The 16,689-nt window shown below is 27.8% G+C and overlaps 1 protein-coding gene across 3 annotated transcripts in view; it reads right to left on the reverse strand.

Annotated features, from left to right (window-relative positions):
* Positions 1–3,711: 3,711 nt before the first annotated feature.
* LOC103573690 (irregular chiasm C-roughest protein) overlaps positions 3,712–16,689 on the reverse strand; it is a 31,576-nt gene continuing 18,598 nt past the window's right edge. Inside the window, exons 3-13 of one of the 3 annotated variants that reach the window (XM_014443510.2) lie at positions 13,870–14,102; positions 9,680–9,880; positions 9,045–9,172; positions 8,633–8,784; positions 8,147–8,457; positions 7,355–7,595; positions 6,592–6,735; positions 6,223–6,470; positions 5,806–6,041; positions 5,542–5,671; positions 3,712–5,472 (exon numbers count right to left, since the gene is read on the reverse strand). In XM_014443510.2, coding sequence (XP_014298996.1) covers positions 5,374–5,472; positions 5,542–5,671; positions 5,806–6,041; positions 6,223–6,470; positions 6,592–6,735; positions 7,355–7,595; positions 8,147–8,457; positions 8,633–8,784; positions 9,045–9,172; positions 9,680–9,880; positions 13,870–14,102 — 2,123 coding nt within the window. In that variant the 3' untranslated portion in view covers positions 3,712–5,373. Of the gene's footprint in view, positions 5,473–5,541; positions 5,672–5,805; positions 6,042–6,222; positions 6,471–6,591; positions 6,748–7,354; positions 7,596–8,146; positions 8,458–8,632; positions 8,785–9,044; positions 9,173–9,679; positions 9,881–13,869; positions 14,103–16,689 lie in introns of all 3 variants that reach the window. The other 2 variants (XM_014443509.2, XM_053737305.1) reach the window with 2 other exon arrangements.

The raw sequence follows: 16,689 nt of genomic DNA on the forward strand, positions 1-16,689 counted from the left end.
TGTGCACGAAATTTAAATGTACAGATGTTAATAACCGACAGTTATTATTATTATTTTTTTTTTTATTTATTACTGATTGGTATCGTCAGCATATTTACAAGGCAAAGTCGGAGGGGTGCTACTACCTTTAGCTTATTAATTATTATTATTATTATTATTATTATTATTATTATTATTATTATTATTATTATTATTATTATTATTATACAACATTGTAATCAATGCTCTCTCAATATTTTCAACAGTTAATGTTACAAAATTGCTTTGAATCCACTTATCTCCTTTCATACATTTTGGTTTATATTTTTCAATAATTTTCGCGCACTGTACATTACACATAGATTAATCAAAGTTTTTAATATAAAATCAATTAACTCTTTTTTTTTACATTGATATTACTAATTTTAAATAATTACAAGAGCATTGAGTAAAAAAAAATTAATAACAAATAAATTAATTGATAGTATAAAAAAGAATAATATCTTTAAAGTTTTTGACTTTTTTGATAAATTTAAAAGTGATTCAACTTTTATTATGAGGTAAAAAAAAATTAAAGTGCTGGATTTAAAGAGCAAGATTTAAACCTGTGTAAAAATAATATAATTAACAGTCTTATTTTGGTCATTTTACTAATTGACAATATATATATATATATATATATATATATTTATTTATTTTGGGTATTTGAAAGCTAATTAACTTGACTGCATGGAACAGCGCCAAAGTATTAAATGGCCCTTTCTATTGTCCGTTATAGTACGTGTATATATGTGTATATATTTGCATTGTAGATGAAACTCGAGTGGAACGCAATAACTCGAATAGTTTCAAAACATCGTAAAAGCAGAAAAAAAGAAGAAAAGGAAAAACTTGCTAAATACTTAAACAAAAACAATTTCAAATGTGTTTGCGTTAATTTGAAAATAGTTTAAGAATGCGCAATATTTAACGTTGTACACTTTAGTTAATATTCAAATTATATTAAATTTACAACTAAATTGTTGTGCTAAGCTTTATGCTGTAAAATAATTGTATTTTTATATATTTTTTTTTTCGTCATAAATTATGTTTTACATTTTGTACTCGGGCCATTTTATTTTAAAATACTATAGTAATTTTATACGTTAATTAATTTTCGTTTAATGACCAATTTACATTTAATCCAGTGATTTAAGTTTCTTTTGATTCTCAAAATCTTTTCTTATCTTTACATTTTAAAATTTTCTGCATTACTTATTTTTTAAAAATAATATTATTATTTCACGGAGATATTAATATAAATAACGGTTTATAAATAAAATTATAATATATATATATATATATATATATATATATATATATATATAATACATTACATTTTTTACTGTAGAGAAATAACTATACTGTATACGTGAAAGCTTAACCTTGAGAAAAATATACAGTATTTATATATATTATTTGCTATATTTTTCAGTCAAATTTAAAATAGTTTATATTTTGTTCTATGCCACATAAGTACGCAAAAGTATTTCTTTATTTATTTATTTTTTTTTTGTTCATTTATTTTACTTTTACTAAAAATTCACATACTTTCTGATGATTCATAAATGCAAAGAATGATATTGAATATTTTGTGTAGAATCATTAGGGATTTTTTAAATTTTGTTTAATGAAATAATAATGAATTAATTATATTTAACGCTCTGGCTCAATCTCACTGTAATAATTACAAATTTTCTATACCAAATAATTGTTACACTTTTTTTTAAATAACCTAATACAGTATAATTTATATGTTATATATATATGTGTATAATTATTAAAGTATGGAAAGTATCAACGTATTGGAAAACTTTGCATTTAAATATAATGAATATTATTGAAATATAATACAGATATATTTGTATTTAATCTCTATATATAGTATTGCCTAAAATTGAATTCTCAATAATTTTACTAATTTTATAATATCGGAATATAAGAATTATTTAATTACTTTTACTATCGAATAATTACGCTTTCAATATAAATTAAAGTTATTACAATTGAAGCGTTCATTCAGAGGACGAATAATATTCGTAGCATTTAATATATATTTTTTTAAATTTCAAATTGGAATTTTAAAAATTTAAATTTATTATTTTTTTCTACAATCGACATTTAATCGATTATGAGCATCAGACATCACTTTTATTATAAATTTAAATTAATTTTATATAATTTAATTAATAATTGACAACTAATCAATTAATCAATATTTAATGACCTGTGATGAAGAAGGCGTAAATTGTCGAGTAATAAAACAATATAAAATTTTCTAATTTTAACATTTTACCACAGGTCAGTTTGTCACAGTAATTGCAATTATTTTTTACTTTTCATTTTATAGTATACATTTATAATTCTACGTACATACTCGTAATAATAGAAAAATTTATTTTTCCGTTTGTCGGTGCGTCTTTCAATAGATTATTAATAATTTAAAAAAATTTTTTTTCAATATTTATTATATTATCTATAATATTTGAATTTTAATAAGCAAAATATTTATTTTCTCATTTTTAATAATTTATTGCAGATAATCTATCTGTATATATGTGTAATAATAATAATTAATATTATTATGATTATAAATATATACCTACTTTCGCAAATAACGCGCAATTAAATTGCACAAAAATATTAAATAGTTAACAGTTAACGTTATCAATATATATAAATATTACACATAATCGATCAATTCAACGTATAATAAAGCCAAGAGTTTTAGTTATTTTTAATGCCGCAATTATATTATTATTTCTTTACAGTTATTGACACGTACTTAAAATTTTATTTAGCTTTTAAATCACTGATCCATTTTTTATGTAAATTGTTCTATTTAAAGAGCCTCGATTGAAAGACACATCGGAAGCCGAAAATTAAAGATAATATGTAATTCAATTATTCCAATTGAGATTTAATTTAACGATTTTTTATTTAAGTGCATCGTATGCACTGATAAATTTACAATAATATTCAATTTTTAAAAAAATTTAATTTTCAGGAAAATCTCGTTAAAAAAAGTTTGAGATTTCGTTACAGTGATTCACAGTCACAATTCTAACTAAACTTATGAAATACGGTGATGAGCAATAATTTCAGTTATATACATACATAATTATATAATATATTACAGAGACACTTATTAATTTTTTATCAAAAGAAACTCGTTTTTAGTCCATATACCCAACGCATTATTAATTCTTGTTCAATATTCAATTAATTTTATTCTCGTTATATTTACCTTTATATTCAATTGTACTGTCATACGCAGCCTCTCAATATTTTTTTTTTTTTTTTTTTTTTTTTTCATTTTTTTTATTAATTGATTGACGACCCTGTTTTATAATGCATACATCAGCGGTATTGCTCTTATTGTTGAACAATTTATATATCTATAAATATTGACATTTTGACGCTGATTTTTTATTTTTTTTACTCAATGACGACTTGCTTAATTTTTAATAGCAATTGATTAATTTTTTTATTTTTACCGCAAATTATATTTTCATTGAGCTGCATAGATTATAATTATTATAATTATTATTATTATTACTATTTTATAGCATGAGGCTACGTAATACAGTTTAAAAAAGAATAATTAATTGCGCGTATCAATAACGAGTAGCTTTTATTATTATTAAAAAAAAAATATATATCATATAAATATATCTAATAGAGTGGCTGGCTTTCAATATAATATAATTCTGCCAAATTTAATAGGCAATTTAAAATTTTTTATTTTCTCTATATTATTTATTAAATTATTATCTAATATATATTTATATATGTGTATACATACATTTATTTACACAAAGCCGTTCGACACGAACATGCTTATTTTAATAAAATTATTTTAGTGCCATCAAACTATAGGCTCTATACTTATATTGACAACAGGTATTTAATTATTTAAATTACTTAACTACATATTTTTTATAGACAACACGGCTATTTGAAAAAAAAAAATAATAGCAACTTTTTTTATTTATTTATTTATTCTGTATTATTCCCACTAACGCAAAAGCCCGGTTAGTTAAAAAAGAAAACATTTTTTTTATCTATCAGGCCAATGGAAACTGCCGTGAGATTAATAAATAAATTCTGCCCAAATTCTGATAATAAATCAATCTAATTAATAAAAGAAAATATTTATGAATCTAGACAAAAATTATTTCAGATGATTTGGGCAATAATTGACGTATATTTCGAGTTAATGAAAAAAAAAAAATTAAATAAAGTTTTTGATGAAATGCTTATTGGAAATTTATGACAATAAGTCAAAGATTGTCAATATCGTGTCTAATTATACATATATATATATATAGATATATAATATATATATCTAAAGAGAATATTCTATTGCACATTTCAATTGCGTTTGATTTAATAATTTTCTTTTTTTTTTAATTAACTTAGATCATTCAGAAGCTCTTGTTTTATTTAGTACAAGAAATTAATTATAATTTCTGTTATTATTATTATTATTATCATCATCTAAAATTTATCAATAATCTTGTATGATGATAGTGAATGATAATAATAATAATGCTCGCGTAATCGTTGGTAAATATCTCCATGAATTACAAAGTCTTGAGTGTTTGTTTGTAGTATCAAAGTTATTAAGTAAATATCCCTTTTAATGTAGAGATTAAACGTTGTTAATATTTGATAGTTCGATTGCCCGGAAAATTTATAGTTTAATAATATTCACTAGGTATAATAATACATATAGATATTATCGATTGACATTTGCATATCATCGTTAATTAAATAAACTTAATGAATTCCTTGATGATTAATTAGACGAATAATATATCGGGAAATCGTTGTTGAATGAGCTTACGATGATTTTCACTGGTCATATATATGTATATATCCCAAGTAGACTATGCCAACTATTTGTTTGACAAATGTACATATATATGTGTAATAAGTCAGAGATATTTTATGGTAATTAACGTAGACACTTAAATGTTATACAACACATGACATTTGATTAAATGTATTAGTGCGTATGTGCTGGGATTTACGATTTATGTCTGTGCTGATATTGAGTGTTAATTCCATATAAATATATATATGTGATGATGATGATGATGGTGATGAAGGCACAGATTTATTCACTTGTTGTTGAATAAGATCAAAACCATTGTCTACTCTTTGTAGCACTTAACTCTGACGATGACAACGGCAATCACGTCAAGGAACAAGTCAACACAATAGTCATATTATTATATATTAATATTCACTTGTACTGGGAACAAGATCAAACGCAATACACTCATTAGTTATTGTTGTAATATGATTATCGTTACTAAACCGCACTAATTTCTAGTTAAAGTCCTTATCTCATACATGCGTTGCCAGCGTACCAATTCCTGATGTACGTTTTACTGTGGCTATTCCACCATTGGGACCACCCGTTATATAATGCGCTGATAATGGTGCCTGGAATTTATTTATTTAATTAATTAAAAGAAAAAAATAAAATAATAATTATTATTGAAATAAACTGACCTGTGGCCCGGCACCATTCAACGTATTCAAACTATTCATTCGCATAGCTTGAGTGTAAGGTGGCGGAGCCGGTGTGACCCCTGGTATTGCGGTATGAGGCGCGTGTCTGAGCTGCTCGGCCGCTGACATTCTGTGTTCAAATCAACCCCGTAATTAATATACATATATAATTAGATCAAGGTTGTCTTTTAGGGTTAATGTTTATTTATCAAGATCAAAGATAATTGATGATACATATATGTATAGCAGTAAATAGTTTATTACCTTAGATAAGGATTCCCGTATGTAGCTGAGAATCGTGGATCAATTATTGGGGTTGTCTGTGTCGTATTAGTGCCCAAGTTGGCTGAACTCAGACCTATTTTCTTCGACGTTAATATACCACTTGAGGGTATACGACTGAGGGATTCACGTGACGCACCCATTCCTTGGGTGTTGGGCGGCATATAGTCTCGTGAATAATCCACATATGGTACGTAACCATTATTATTACTACCATCCTTCAATAATAATAATTATTATTTTTATCAGAGTATTATTGATTAGGTGGGAGTAGTATAGTACATTGTACTATTATTTTTTAATAAATTCAATTGAGGTTGATGGTTGGTTAAAAAATAAAAGTAATAGAAGAGAATTAATAATAACAATAATAACGATTAAATGAAATAAAGTACTTACGTTGTTCTTAGGTGGAAACGAGGGTTCCGTGTAGTCGGCGCTGTATCGATAACCCATTGGGTTGGGTACTGGGCCAGCAAGAGCTAAAGCATTTACACCCCTAGTACTTCCTTCACCTTCACTGTCGAGAGCAGTCACGCTCTCGGCGTTGCTCACGCTAGATCCAGCACGTATATCTGCTTTAACGTCCGACAGATTACTGCTTCGATCACTTTCACGGTAACGATCTGGATTTGAGTCTGTTTCTTCTATATTCAAATATATTTAATCAATAACGAAAAAAAAGAAAAAAAAAGTTATTATTTTTTTTTTTTTTTTTTATTCGTTTATTAAATTAGAGAGGACTATATTTATTAGGTAAATACATACGCAAATCATTCTCTTGAGCTTGAGTAGATCTCGGGCGTGGTTGTTTTATACGATCTCGACAGTGTAGTATCAAAATAACGATGACGCCAATGAGAATAATGCAGACGACCAGTCCAACGATTATCAGGATAAGTTGCCAATCAACTGGAATCAACGCTGAGCGTCACGTCTGGTTAAATCTCATGTTTCAATTTAAAACTTATATTTTTTTCTATTTTTAAACGACACGTCCAACTCGGGTATTTTTTTTTATTGATTACCGATTTGTATTTTTTATCCGAAACTTTTTTTATCGAGACTGTATATTGAATAATTAAATCTATTTATTAATTCATTATTATTAATTCTTCAGTGTCTTGATTTTTTATTAGATCGGTCAATTTATGATATATATGTTATCCCAGACATATTGTTTTTATTCAGTAATTTTTTAATCGGATTATTTTACGTATTGAAATTTAAAAATTAAATATTTCATAATAATTTTATTTGAATTTGAAAATATTAGTTATAAAAAGAAAAAATATATATATTTTATAATATAATAGCAACTGCATAAAGTAAAATATATAATAACAGTATATGGGTGAATTTTATTTGTAATTTAATAAAGTCCTTGGAAGCAGTAGAAAAAATAAAACGGGTTATTATAAACAATAAAATTGTATGCTTTGTGTATACGTAAACAAGAAGAGAAAAACAAATAATAATAATAAGGATAAATTGTTGTCAAGATGAGGAAAGGAGGACTCTTAAAACTTACCACGCGTAGTGAGTTTAATGATGACAGTATCTGTGCCATAGCTATTTGTAACAGTACAATTGTAATCTCCGAAATATGTAGATATGGGCTCTAAAAGTGTAACAGTGCTGACAACTCTTTCTGGTGTGTACTCTTCTTGTACGTAGAAGGGTGTATTGTTGAAGGAGAAATTAAGCTCACGACCAGCAAAACTCCATACAACAGACTCAGCTTTTGGCACTGATATTGCGGTGCATTTAACCTGCAAAGAAAATCATTATCTGTTCTGAATATATGCGGGTATATATATATATATATATATACATATATAATCCTTTTTGTATGGTTATCGTTAATTAATATCTCAACATACGGATATTATGAGGACTGTAATTAAATTGGTTATATGCAGATTAAATCTATACATGTGTGTTTGTTCATACGTTATAAAGGCTTATAACAAAACAAAAATAAAAATTATAAAAACAACTTCAGCTAGACACTCTTTTTTTTTCTATGTACTGTTTTACTTCACATTTTACTTCTCATGGTTATTCAATCTCTTTGGATTTACTATTTTTTTGTTATCGTAAAAATATAAATAAAATAAAAATGTATATACAGCACAGGATTGTAGTCAGAATCGAACGTCAACTCTGTGTCGTATTTCGCTTTGCTGTTGTTGTCCTACATTTATTTTTTTTTTTTTTTGTTTATTTTTATTTTTATTTTATATTTTATTTTTACAAAATACGGTAGGTATATATATATATATTGTAGGATGATGAAAGTGGACAACAATTGTTAGTTTACCTTCACTACTCCTTCGTCGGGTACATATTGGATTCTTTGTGATACGATGCTCGGTGGTGCACGAATCAAGATGTTGGCATAGCCAATAAGTTGAGGAAAACCAGGTACATGGGCTTTACAGTAATAACGTCCAGCTGTTTCAGGACTCACGACAACGCTTATGTTTGGACTTGTCGCTACAGTACGATCTGATTCTTCGTGAATCCATAGAATTTCAGGAGTCGGATTACCGTCCACGTCGCATTGCAGTATCTCTGTTGCACCGTAATGCGTTTCAACAGATATTGGTGGACGTCGGAATTGTGGTCCATCTTTATTAAAATAATATATATTATTATTGTTTAAAAATAAATTCTAAAGATAAAATTATCTCTAAAATTCAAATACAAAAGCACATGTATATAAATATATAATACTTGTGTGGGAGTAGTCGGAGTAGTAAGAGTAGTGGCAGTGTCGGGTCCCGGTATTCAAGATAATACTTACAAGTTATATCCAGTGTTTCCGTTTCCTCGCTCTTGCCGACCTCGTTGTGAACTTCACATTTTACGATAGCATCGTGGAGTTCCCGTGTGGCGTTATGGATTATCATCTCTGTCGTATAGTCACCGATTACCGTTTTCTCGTTTATATACCACCTGTACAGAGTGAAATCGGAAAGCATTGTTATGTGCGAATGGATAGACATGAAAAACAAAACAACCATCAGCAATACACAAACAAGAGATAACAAAAACGAAAAAAAGAAAAAAAAAAAAAACCAATCGTCATCATTGATTATCACTGTGTTTTTACAGAGATAGTGAATATTTAGAGATTAGGCTGCTCTTAATTAAAGATGTTAGTCTCTAATTTATACAAATGCGAATTTCTTATTATTATTATTATTATCAATTACCTATACTCCATGTCTGGTGGATTAGCTTCAGCACGGCATTTGAATCTTAATTCGGAACCTTCGATTATTTGCCCGCTCTTGGACAAACCTGAACTGATTTTCAACGATACTTTTGGAGCATAGCGTACCTATATATTGAGAAAAAAAGAGTGAGTGAGTGATAAAATTTTAAGTAGTTTAAGATACTTAACAACCACGATCGAGTATTCATATACCATCGGGAGGGTTGTTGGATAAGCGGTTAAGTGGATGATAAATAATGTAAGGGAACGAGAAAGAGTAATAAGAGACTTTGGTAATTATTCGTCGTATTAGAATAAGTCTTGAAAATCTTCTGAGGCGTAATGAGAGCGCAAGTGGAAGAAGAATAAGAAGGAGAAGAAGAAGATGAAGATGAACAAGAGTAAGGAACATTGGCAATTTTAGCAAGAGTAATAAATTATACGATGGATTATCGCTCATTCTAAATGCAGAAATTCTCTCCTCTTATTATTATCTTTTAAAAGTTAATAACCTTATTCTCCATCATCATCATCATCATCATCATCATTCTCATCCATGCATTGCGTAATAATTATTCATTTGAATTGTTAATTAATACTTGTGCATTTATTTAATATTTAATAAAGACTTACCTCAACACGTAATTTAGCATTTTGTGGTGTACGATCCGCAGCATTTTGACTTTGACAAGTGAACGTTGTATTATCGTGTTCTTTACGTGGCATTACTTTTAAAATAGACCGCACTGTAAAAAGTGGCCCATCTTCATATTTCTCAGTGATTGTTTCAATTCCATTATGTAATACATTGCCAAGACCATCGATCCACGTAATCTGGAAAGCACAAGAGCAAAGACCAAGACAAACGTTAACAAAAAAAACATTTTAAATTTTTTGTACATATATTTATATATACGAATACAAAGTACATGGATGTATATATGTATATGGTAAGAGAGAGCTTTTGTCGACTTTCTCTCTACCTTTAGTACGTCAAATGGGCTTGCGGTAGATCAACATCTTATTTGCATTTAGTAGGTATAGTATAAGAGAAAGTTAGTACCAACTTTAGTAAGCCAGTGCATCAGTTGTTGGATTGTGTCTACACCCAAAAGATATACATATACATATATATTCACGTAGTTTTCACAGTTTCAACGACAATTTATCAAATAAATAAATGAAAAAAATAACAAAAAAAAAAAAAAAAACAACCATAAATAAATAAAATAAATCCAATAGGTTTTATGTTGAAAGACAGGCGATTTCCGAGTCTGCTTCGATTTGCATTGCACTTTATATATATATATATATATATAGATACATGTATGTATATAAAGGTGTGATAGTGAAGGGAATTTGTTCTCCATTGGGATACGCGTTCATTCGTACTGGGAAAAACGGTTATTTTGAAATGCCTAGTATATATTGTCAATATTTGTATTATGTTTATATATATATATATATATCATTTGTATTACTTTTATACTTTTATCATTTTATTATTTTTATTAAATTAAAATACCATCGTTCGAATAATTCAATTTATATATATATATATATATATATATGTTTCAGTTAATCTGTAATTATATTATTTAATATTATTCATTAAATTTACTTAAATTTAATTAGTGAATATATACGTATTGTTTATTTTATTGTATTATAAATAAATAAATGTCGTATTTAGTAAAATAAATAAAAATAAAATATTAAATTGATAAATCAATATTTCAACCCATTTTAATCGTCAACAAAATGAAAAAAAAAGTTATATTGAAAATTAAACAATTGACAATTTAATTTTTCTAAAGTAAAGAATTTTCTAATCATCACGATCACTTTCAATTTAAAAACTTTTTTGAGTAGACATGATGGTGCTCATTAAGAGTAATATTAATATAGTAACCAAGTTTGACATGCCCGTTTAAACTTATACGATAACTGTAAGAATTAATTTAATTTGACAGATGAAAACAGATATTATCATCTGTAAAGTTTTTTGATAACATAAATGTTACAGTAAATAAACCAAATGTATGATTAAATAATGATAAGTTGAGTCAAGTGCAAAAAATTAAATACTTGATGAAATCAAGATAATTTATTGATGGAAATTAAAATAACTAATAAAATTTAATTTTTTTTTCACCTTTTTCACGCCGTTCCCCCCTCCATTTTTTCTTATATTTAGATATTCGTCACAAAATATAATTATATTATTGAGTTATTTGAACAAGGTTTAATAAAAGAAAATTTGTTTAAGGCTGTATATTAAATTTTGATGGTAATAAAGATTAATAAAACTATAATTATGAAATAGGATTGACATGTTGTGACGATAAAAAAATATTTTTCACATATTTATGTTGTAAGTGTTTGACAAGGTGTAGGGTAAATATTTAAATTTGAGGGGAAAAAATAAACGAGTGAGAATGCTTGTGAAAAAAAAAAAAAAAAAAAAAGAAATAACAAGTTTACGTATACTAAATAAGTCAATTATGTGAAATGTTGTTTGTACAAGCAGAGGGCTACTTCGGGTGGAATAAACTATTAAAACTCTAGTGAGCATGATAGAATTCTATTGGGAGATCAACTTTAAGTATGTAGATAAAATGCTAAAGTCCGTGTTGTACATTGACTGCTGAGGTTTATAGATATATATATATATATATTATACAGTACTTTGAGTTTTAAACAACTTTTTCGTTTAATTTTAAACTAGAAAACAAAAAAATAAAATTAACTTACGTAAATAATATTAATAGCTCTATATATTTATGGTTTAATTTAAAAATTGATAGATTGAAAAGTATGGATAGAAATTTTGACAGATATTAATTAAAATTATATCAACAACCGTTTTGCTACACTAATAAGTTATATTCAGGCCACCTGTTGATAAAAAAAAAATATGTATATATGTATTGGTCTAATTATTTCTTTTTTTTAATTATTTTTTTCATTTGTATCAATATATTACTTAAAAGAGTAAATGAAATCGTACATTAAAGGTATTTCTGGGGTCCAATCTACCAGAGGTAGTACATTAGAGAGATTCCCTTTGAGATTTATTGCCGGTAGTTTTCACAGTGAGTGTCTGTCAATAATAGGTGGAGAGGCAACCACCAGCTGGATGTACGAAATACACTCGTGACTGGAGAGAAAATCAAGACAGAGATATCAAGACAAACCTATCCAGCCACCGCAGTGTTTATGCTTTATATATATATATATATATATATATAAAGTGTACAATAAACAAGATGGGTACAGAAATATGACCGATAAAAGATCCTCCGGGGAAAGATGGATATTCTTTTCAATTAGTCCCTATGTATAGGATATTTATGATAGGAATTGTTGTTAGTTCGCGATGAGAACAATGCCTTGTTTTTCAACTAAAGAAAATTTCAGGACTCATAAAATCTACTGGATTATTATGTTTTTCATACATATAAGCTTGCTTCGATATCTATAGAATAACAAATAAATTAATCGAGAGCTTTTTTCTTTGTGTTATTACTACACACAATCTAAGTTATTATCAAGTTTAATGAAATAGTTTTATTGTTATTTTTGCTGATCATTAATGAATTTAAAAGATATTATTTATGATATTTATCAGTTTGAATAGTAAATATAAAAAAAACTGATGAAATACATTGAACAAAGGATTATTATTTGGTATTCTGAAGAATTATCCGATTTTGATCTTTTATTTTACCGCATACATATATATATATATATATATATATATATATATATATATATATATATATATATAGCTGACGCAGTTTCTCTTACTCTGAATTTTTCGGTAAGCGGATTTAGGCCCTTATGTTCGTATTTTGTCTCCAAAGAGATAAGCTTTTTGAGAGGCTGTATACCAGCTAGATTTTCCGTCAGACTTAGTCGGTATAGTCTGTGATACATTTACAGAGTCCACTGGCTTATTCCTTTGCCGTTAAATTACGTTTGTGTCAATGGATGGCAGTGGTAGTAAAAAGGTTCTAATAAAATACGAAAAAAAAAAAATACTATCAACAAAGAAAATAGTTAAAAGTTAAGCGCATTAAAATTAAATCGTATTTAAACATGAGTAATGAGGCTTCGTGAAGAAAAGAGTTGAAGAGTCTAACAAACTGTGAAACTTTAATGACACTGAGGTTTTAAATGACGGAGGTTTAGAAGAATAGAGCAAGTGTCAGAGTATCCTTAGTACGGAGCTTGTTCACTATCTCTCTAGTATAAGCAGGGCAAAACGACTTGACTTGACTTGACTCGACTCGACGACGATGTACGGAAGAAGAAAGCTAAGGTTCAAGTGGCTGAGTCGAGAACAACCCTATCTTCCTTTTCTCCCCTTTCTCTTTTTCAAACTGCAACTCTTTCTTATTTTTTTTTTCTTCTTCTTATTCTTGTTCGTCTTCGTCTACTTCTTCTTGGTCTTCTACCTACCCGGCTGTCAAGTGTTCGCCCAGCGGCGTTTTTGTCGTCGGGAAACGCGCTCCAACTTTTAAAGCCTTTTGGCCTATGCGAATTTATACCTTACTACTATTCTCTTTTCTTTTCTCATCTCGTGTTCCGCATAAAGTTTATATACCTTGATAAAAGTCCATGATCCACTCTACATGACGTATACTATATACTTAAATTTTAAATATTCCTTTTTCCATAGACTACAATATTAGCGAATATAGTTTAAAGCTTATAAATTTCACAAGTAAATTAACTTGATTGCATTTACAAAGTATATACATGCATATACTACTTAAATAAAAAATTAAAGTGCATATAATAGTATGTAGTATACTTACATCCGCTGCTGGCTTTCCACCGACACTAATGCACTCCATGGTAAGCTCTCGATCCTCGGTAGTAACTAGAAAGTCACCCTGAAGGATTTTCGGCTTTTGCGGTGGTACAAGAACACTCAATCGAGCAAACCTTGATCTGAGACCTGGCTGACCGTCATCTGTAGGTGACACTTGACACTGATATTTTCCATCATCCTCTAATTCCACCGGGAATATGTGTAGTGAAAAATCACCTAAAACATTTTTTATTATAAATAATAATTTTGATTAATTGATCCTTTTGTTATTACATATTTCCTTAACTTATATAACATCAGGTTTTGACAGTTTATAATGCTGTAATTCACACAGGTAAAATTGTTGCAATTGCTGTCACTATCTGACATGTTTTGGAGTTTCTACTAAGTAAATGTGCTATACGGACATATATTCAAATGATGATTTTAATAGTACATTAATTGTTGTAGTTCATATATGTATATATATGTCTTATTGTACAAGCCGGACTGGACTTACGAAAATGACGTTACCTGCTACGTAATTACCGTCAAGTTTGAATTAGTTCTGAAACATTTGCCGCACGCTCTTGCGCGAATAATGTTGCTCGTGTAAATCGATATATATATATATATATATACATATGTGTGTGTGTATACTAAAAGAGTTGTAAATGTATACTCGCATAATTTGTATACGTGAATAAGTTATTAAAATTTTATCAGCAGATATGTATACATTATACACATATAGGGGAGCCTGGGGCACGAAGGCCCCCCTGGGGCATAAAGGCCCTCTTCAAAAATTAGGTAAAATTTTTTTTTTTTATTTTCCGTCAAAGTATGACCTTCATAATGTTTTTAGTATATTTTAAGTCAATACGTGATATGAGGGGCAAAACGGACAACTCGAAAAAAAAATTATAAAGAAAAAATTATTTTTTTTTTATTTTCCGTCAAGTTAATTTTTTTGTGACAATTTTTTTTTTTTAATGGTCCATTTTACCTCATACATCACATACTGGCCTAAAACGTCATAAAAACATTATAAAGGTCATAACTTAACGGGAAATAAAAAAAAAATTTTTGTTGATAATTTTTTGGAGAGGAGGCCTTCGTGCCCCAGAAAAAAAACAAATTTTTTTTTCGATTTTTTGCAAAATTTCTACTTATTCTTTCGATATCGACGGAAAATAAATGAATTTTATGGTTAAAAGCCACAAAAAGAAAAAACCGGCTTAAGGGGGCCTTCGTGCCCCAGGCTCCCCTACAAAAAATCCCGTTAGTGATGAGTATTTATATATATAGCTTCTTTTATTTTATATTATAATAATTAAAATCATCCTTAAATGTTATCTAACTTTTAATTAATTTAATACTGTAATATTTGAAAGTTCAAATTTGTTCTATATTAGTAATAAAACTGTAATCTCTTTGTGCTCAGTTGAGCTTTTTTTTAAATTAACTATTTTGATATAATACTGAAAATTAATTTTATTTAACGAGCAACAAAAAAAAAAAAAAAAACGATAAGAAAAAAGAAATTAATAGAATAAAAAAAAATGAAAAAATATTCCTACGGGTATGTTTGATATTATGTCAGGTGTAGATGTGAATCCGTATGTTTCTCATGGTCATGAAATTTACAGACTCAATTAATGTCAGATCCAAGTTGCTGAGTCGATATAAACTCGGGGCTTTGACTATTAAAATGGACAGAGACAGAGAGATAGAGAGAAAATATGTAATGGCGATAGTGTGTGTGAGAGAGAGTAAAATATAATTTCATACAGAGCGAGAGAGAAAGAGAGGCCCGCATTAACAGTAACGTCAATTAGGCTACGGGCCTTTATATATATATATATATATATATATATATATATATATATATATATATATATATATATATATATATATATATATATATATATATATATGACCGTTACTAATTTCCCTCATCGAATTATGAACGTTATTGCATGCAGCAAGGTGACTACTGGACGGTGCTTTGAAAGCCCATGAGCAAAAGCGTTCAAATTCTCTCTATATACCACTTGCGTTGTGCTATCGACATCACATCGAATTTACTATCGCAATAATAGACGCCCCCCGACCAACTATCTCGATTATTTATTCGGGGCATTAAATATTCAACGACTTTCTCTATCTCTCTCACTCTCTCTTTCACATTGAGCTTTGCTGTACCAGCAATCTAAATGGTTGGCTTTAAGCCCAGAAAATTTACTAGATTTCAAAGACGATTCAGGGTGATTTTTCAAGACACGTAAGATATACATATATAGATATATATATCTTTTGATGCTTTTGCAACTGATGCAGCAGCAGCAGCATAAGAGGCTATTGAGACTTTAACTTCGCTATTGCTATTTGTGTGATGAGAATTTTCCTTCATAACGTCTTTTTTTTTTTCTTTTCCTTTTAACATTGACATATTTAACCTTCGGCTTTTCTAAAGTATCCTAGAGAAAAAGTTTATCAAAAGCTTATTACAGAGGAGAGTTTATGGCCCTTGTGCTGATGATGGTTTATAGGATCAAGTGTGATCAACTTTTAGTTTACATTACTCTTTATATTGATTTGAAAATAACTATCATAGTATACGTATATTATTCAAATTAGGTTTATAAATTATTTTTAATAGCATCGTAACTGTATATAGTGTATTACCTAAATAATATCCGATATTTATAATTTTTAAAACTAAAAAATTTAATTATTTAATTTATAAAATTGTACTTAATTTAATGAAAAAAATTTATATTTTTAGAGTATATTATTATTTACCGTGATAAAAGCTAAGTGA

This window comes from Microplitis demolitor, chromosome 3 (assembly GCF_026212275.2).
Source record: "Microplitis demolitor isolate Queensland-Clemson2020A chromosome 3, iyMicDemo2.1a, whole genome shotgun sequence".
NCBI lineage: Eukaryota > Metazoa > Arthropoda > Insecta > Hymenoptera > Braconidae > Microplitis > Microplitis demolitor.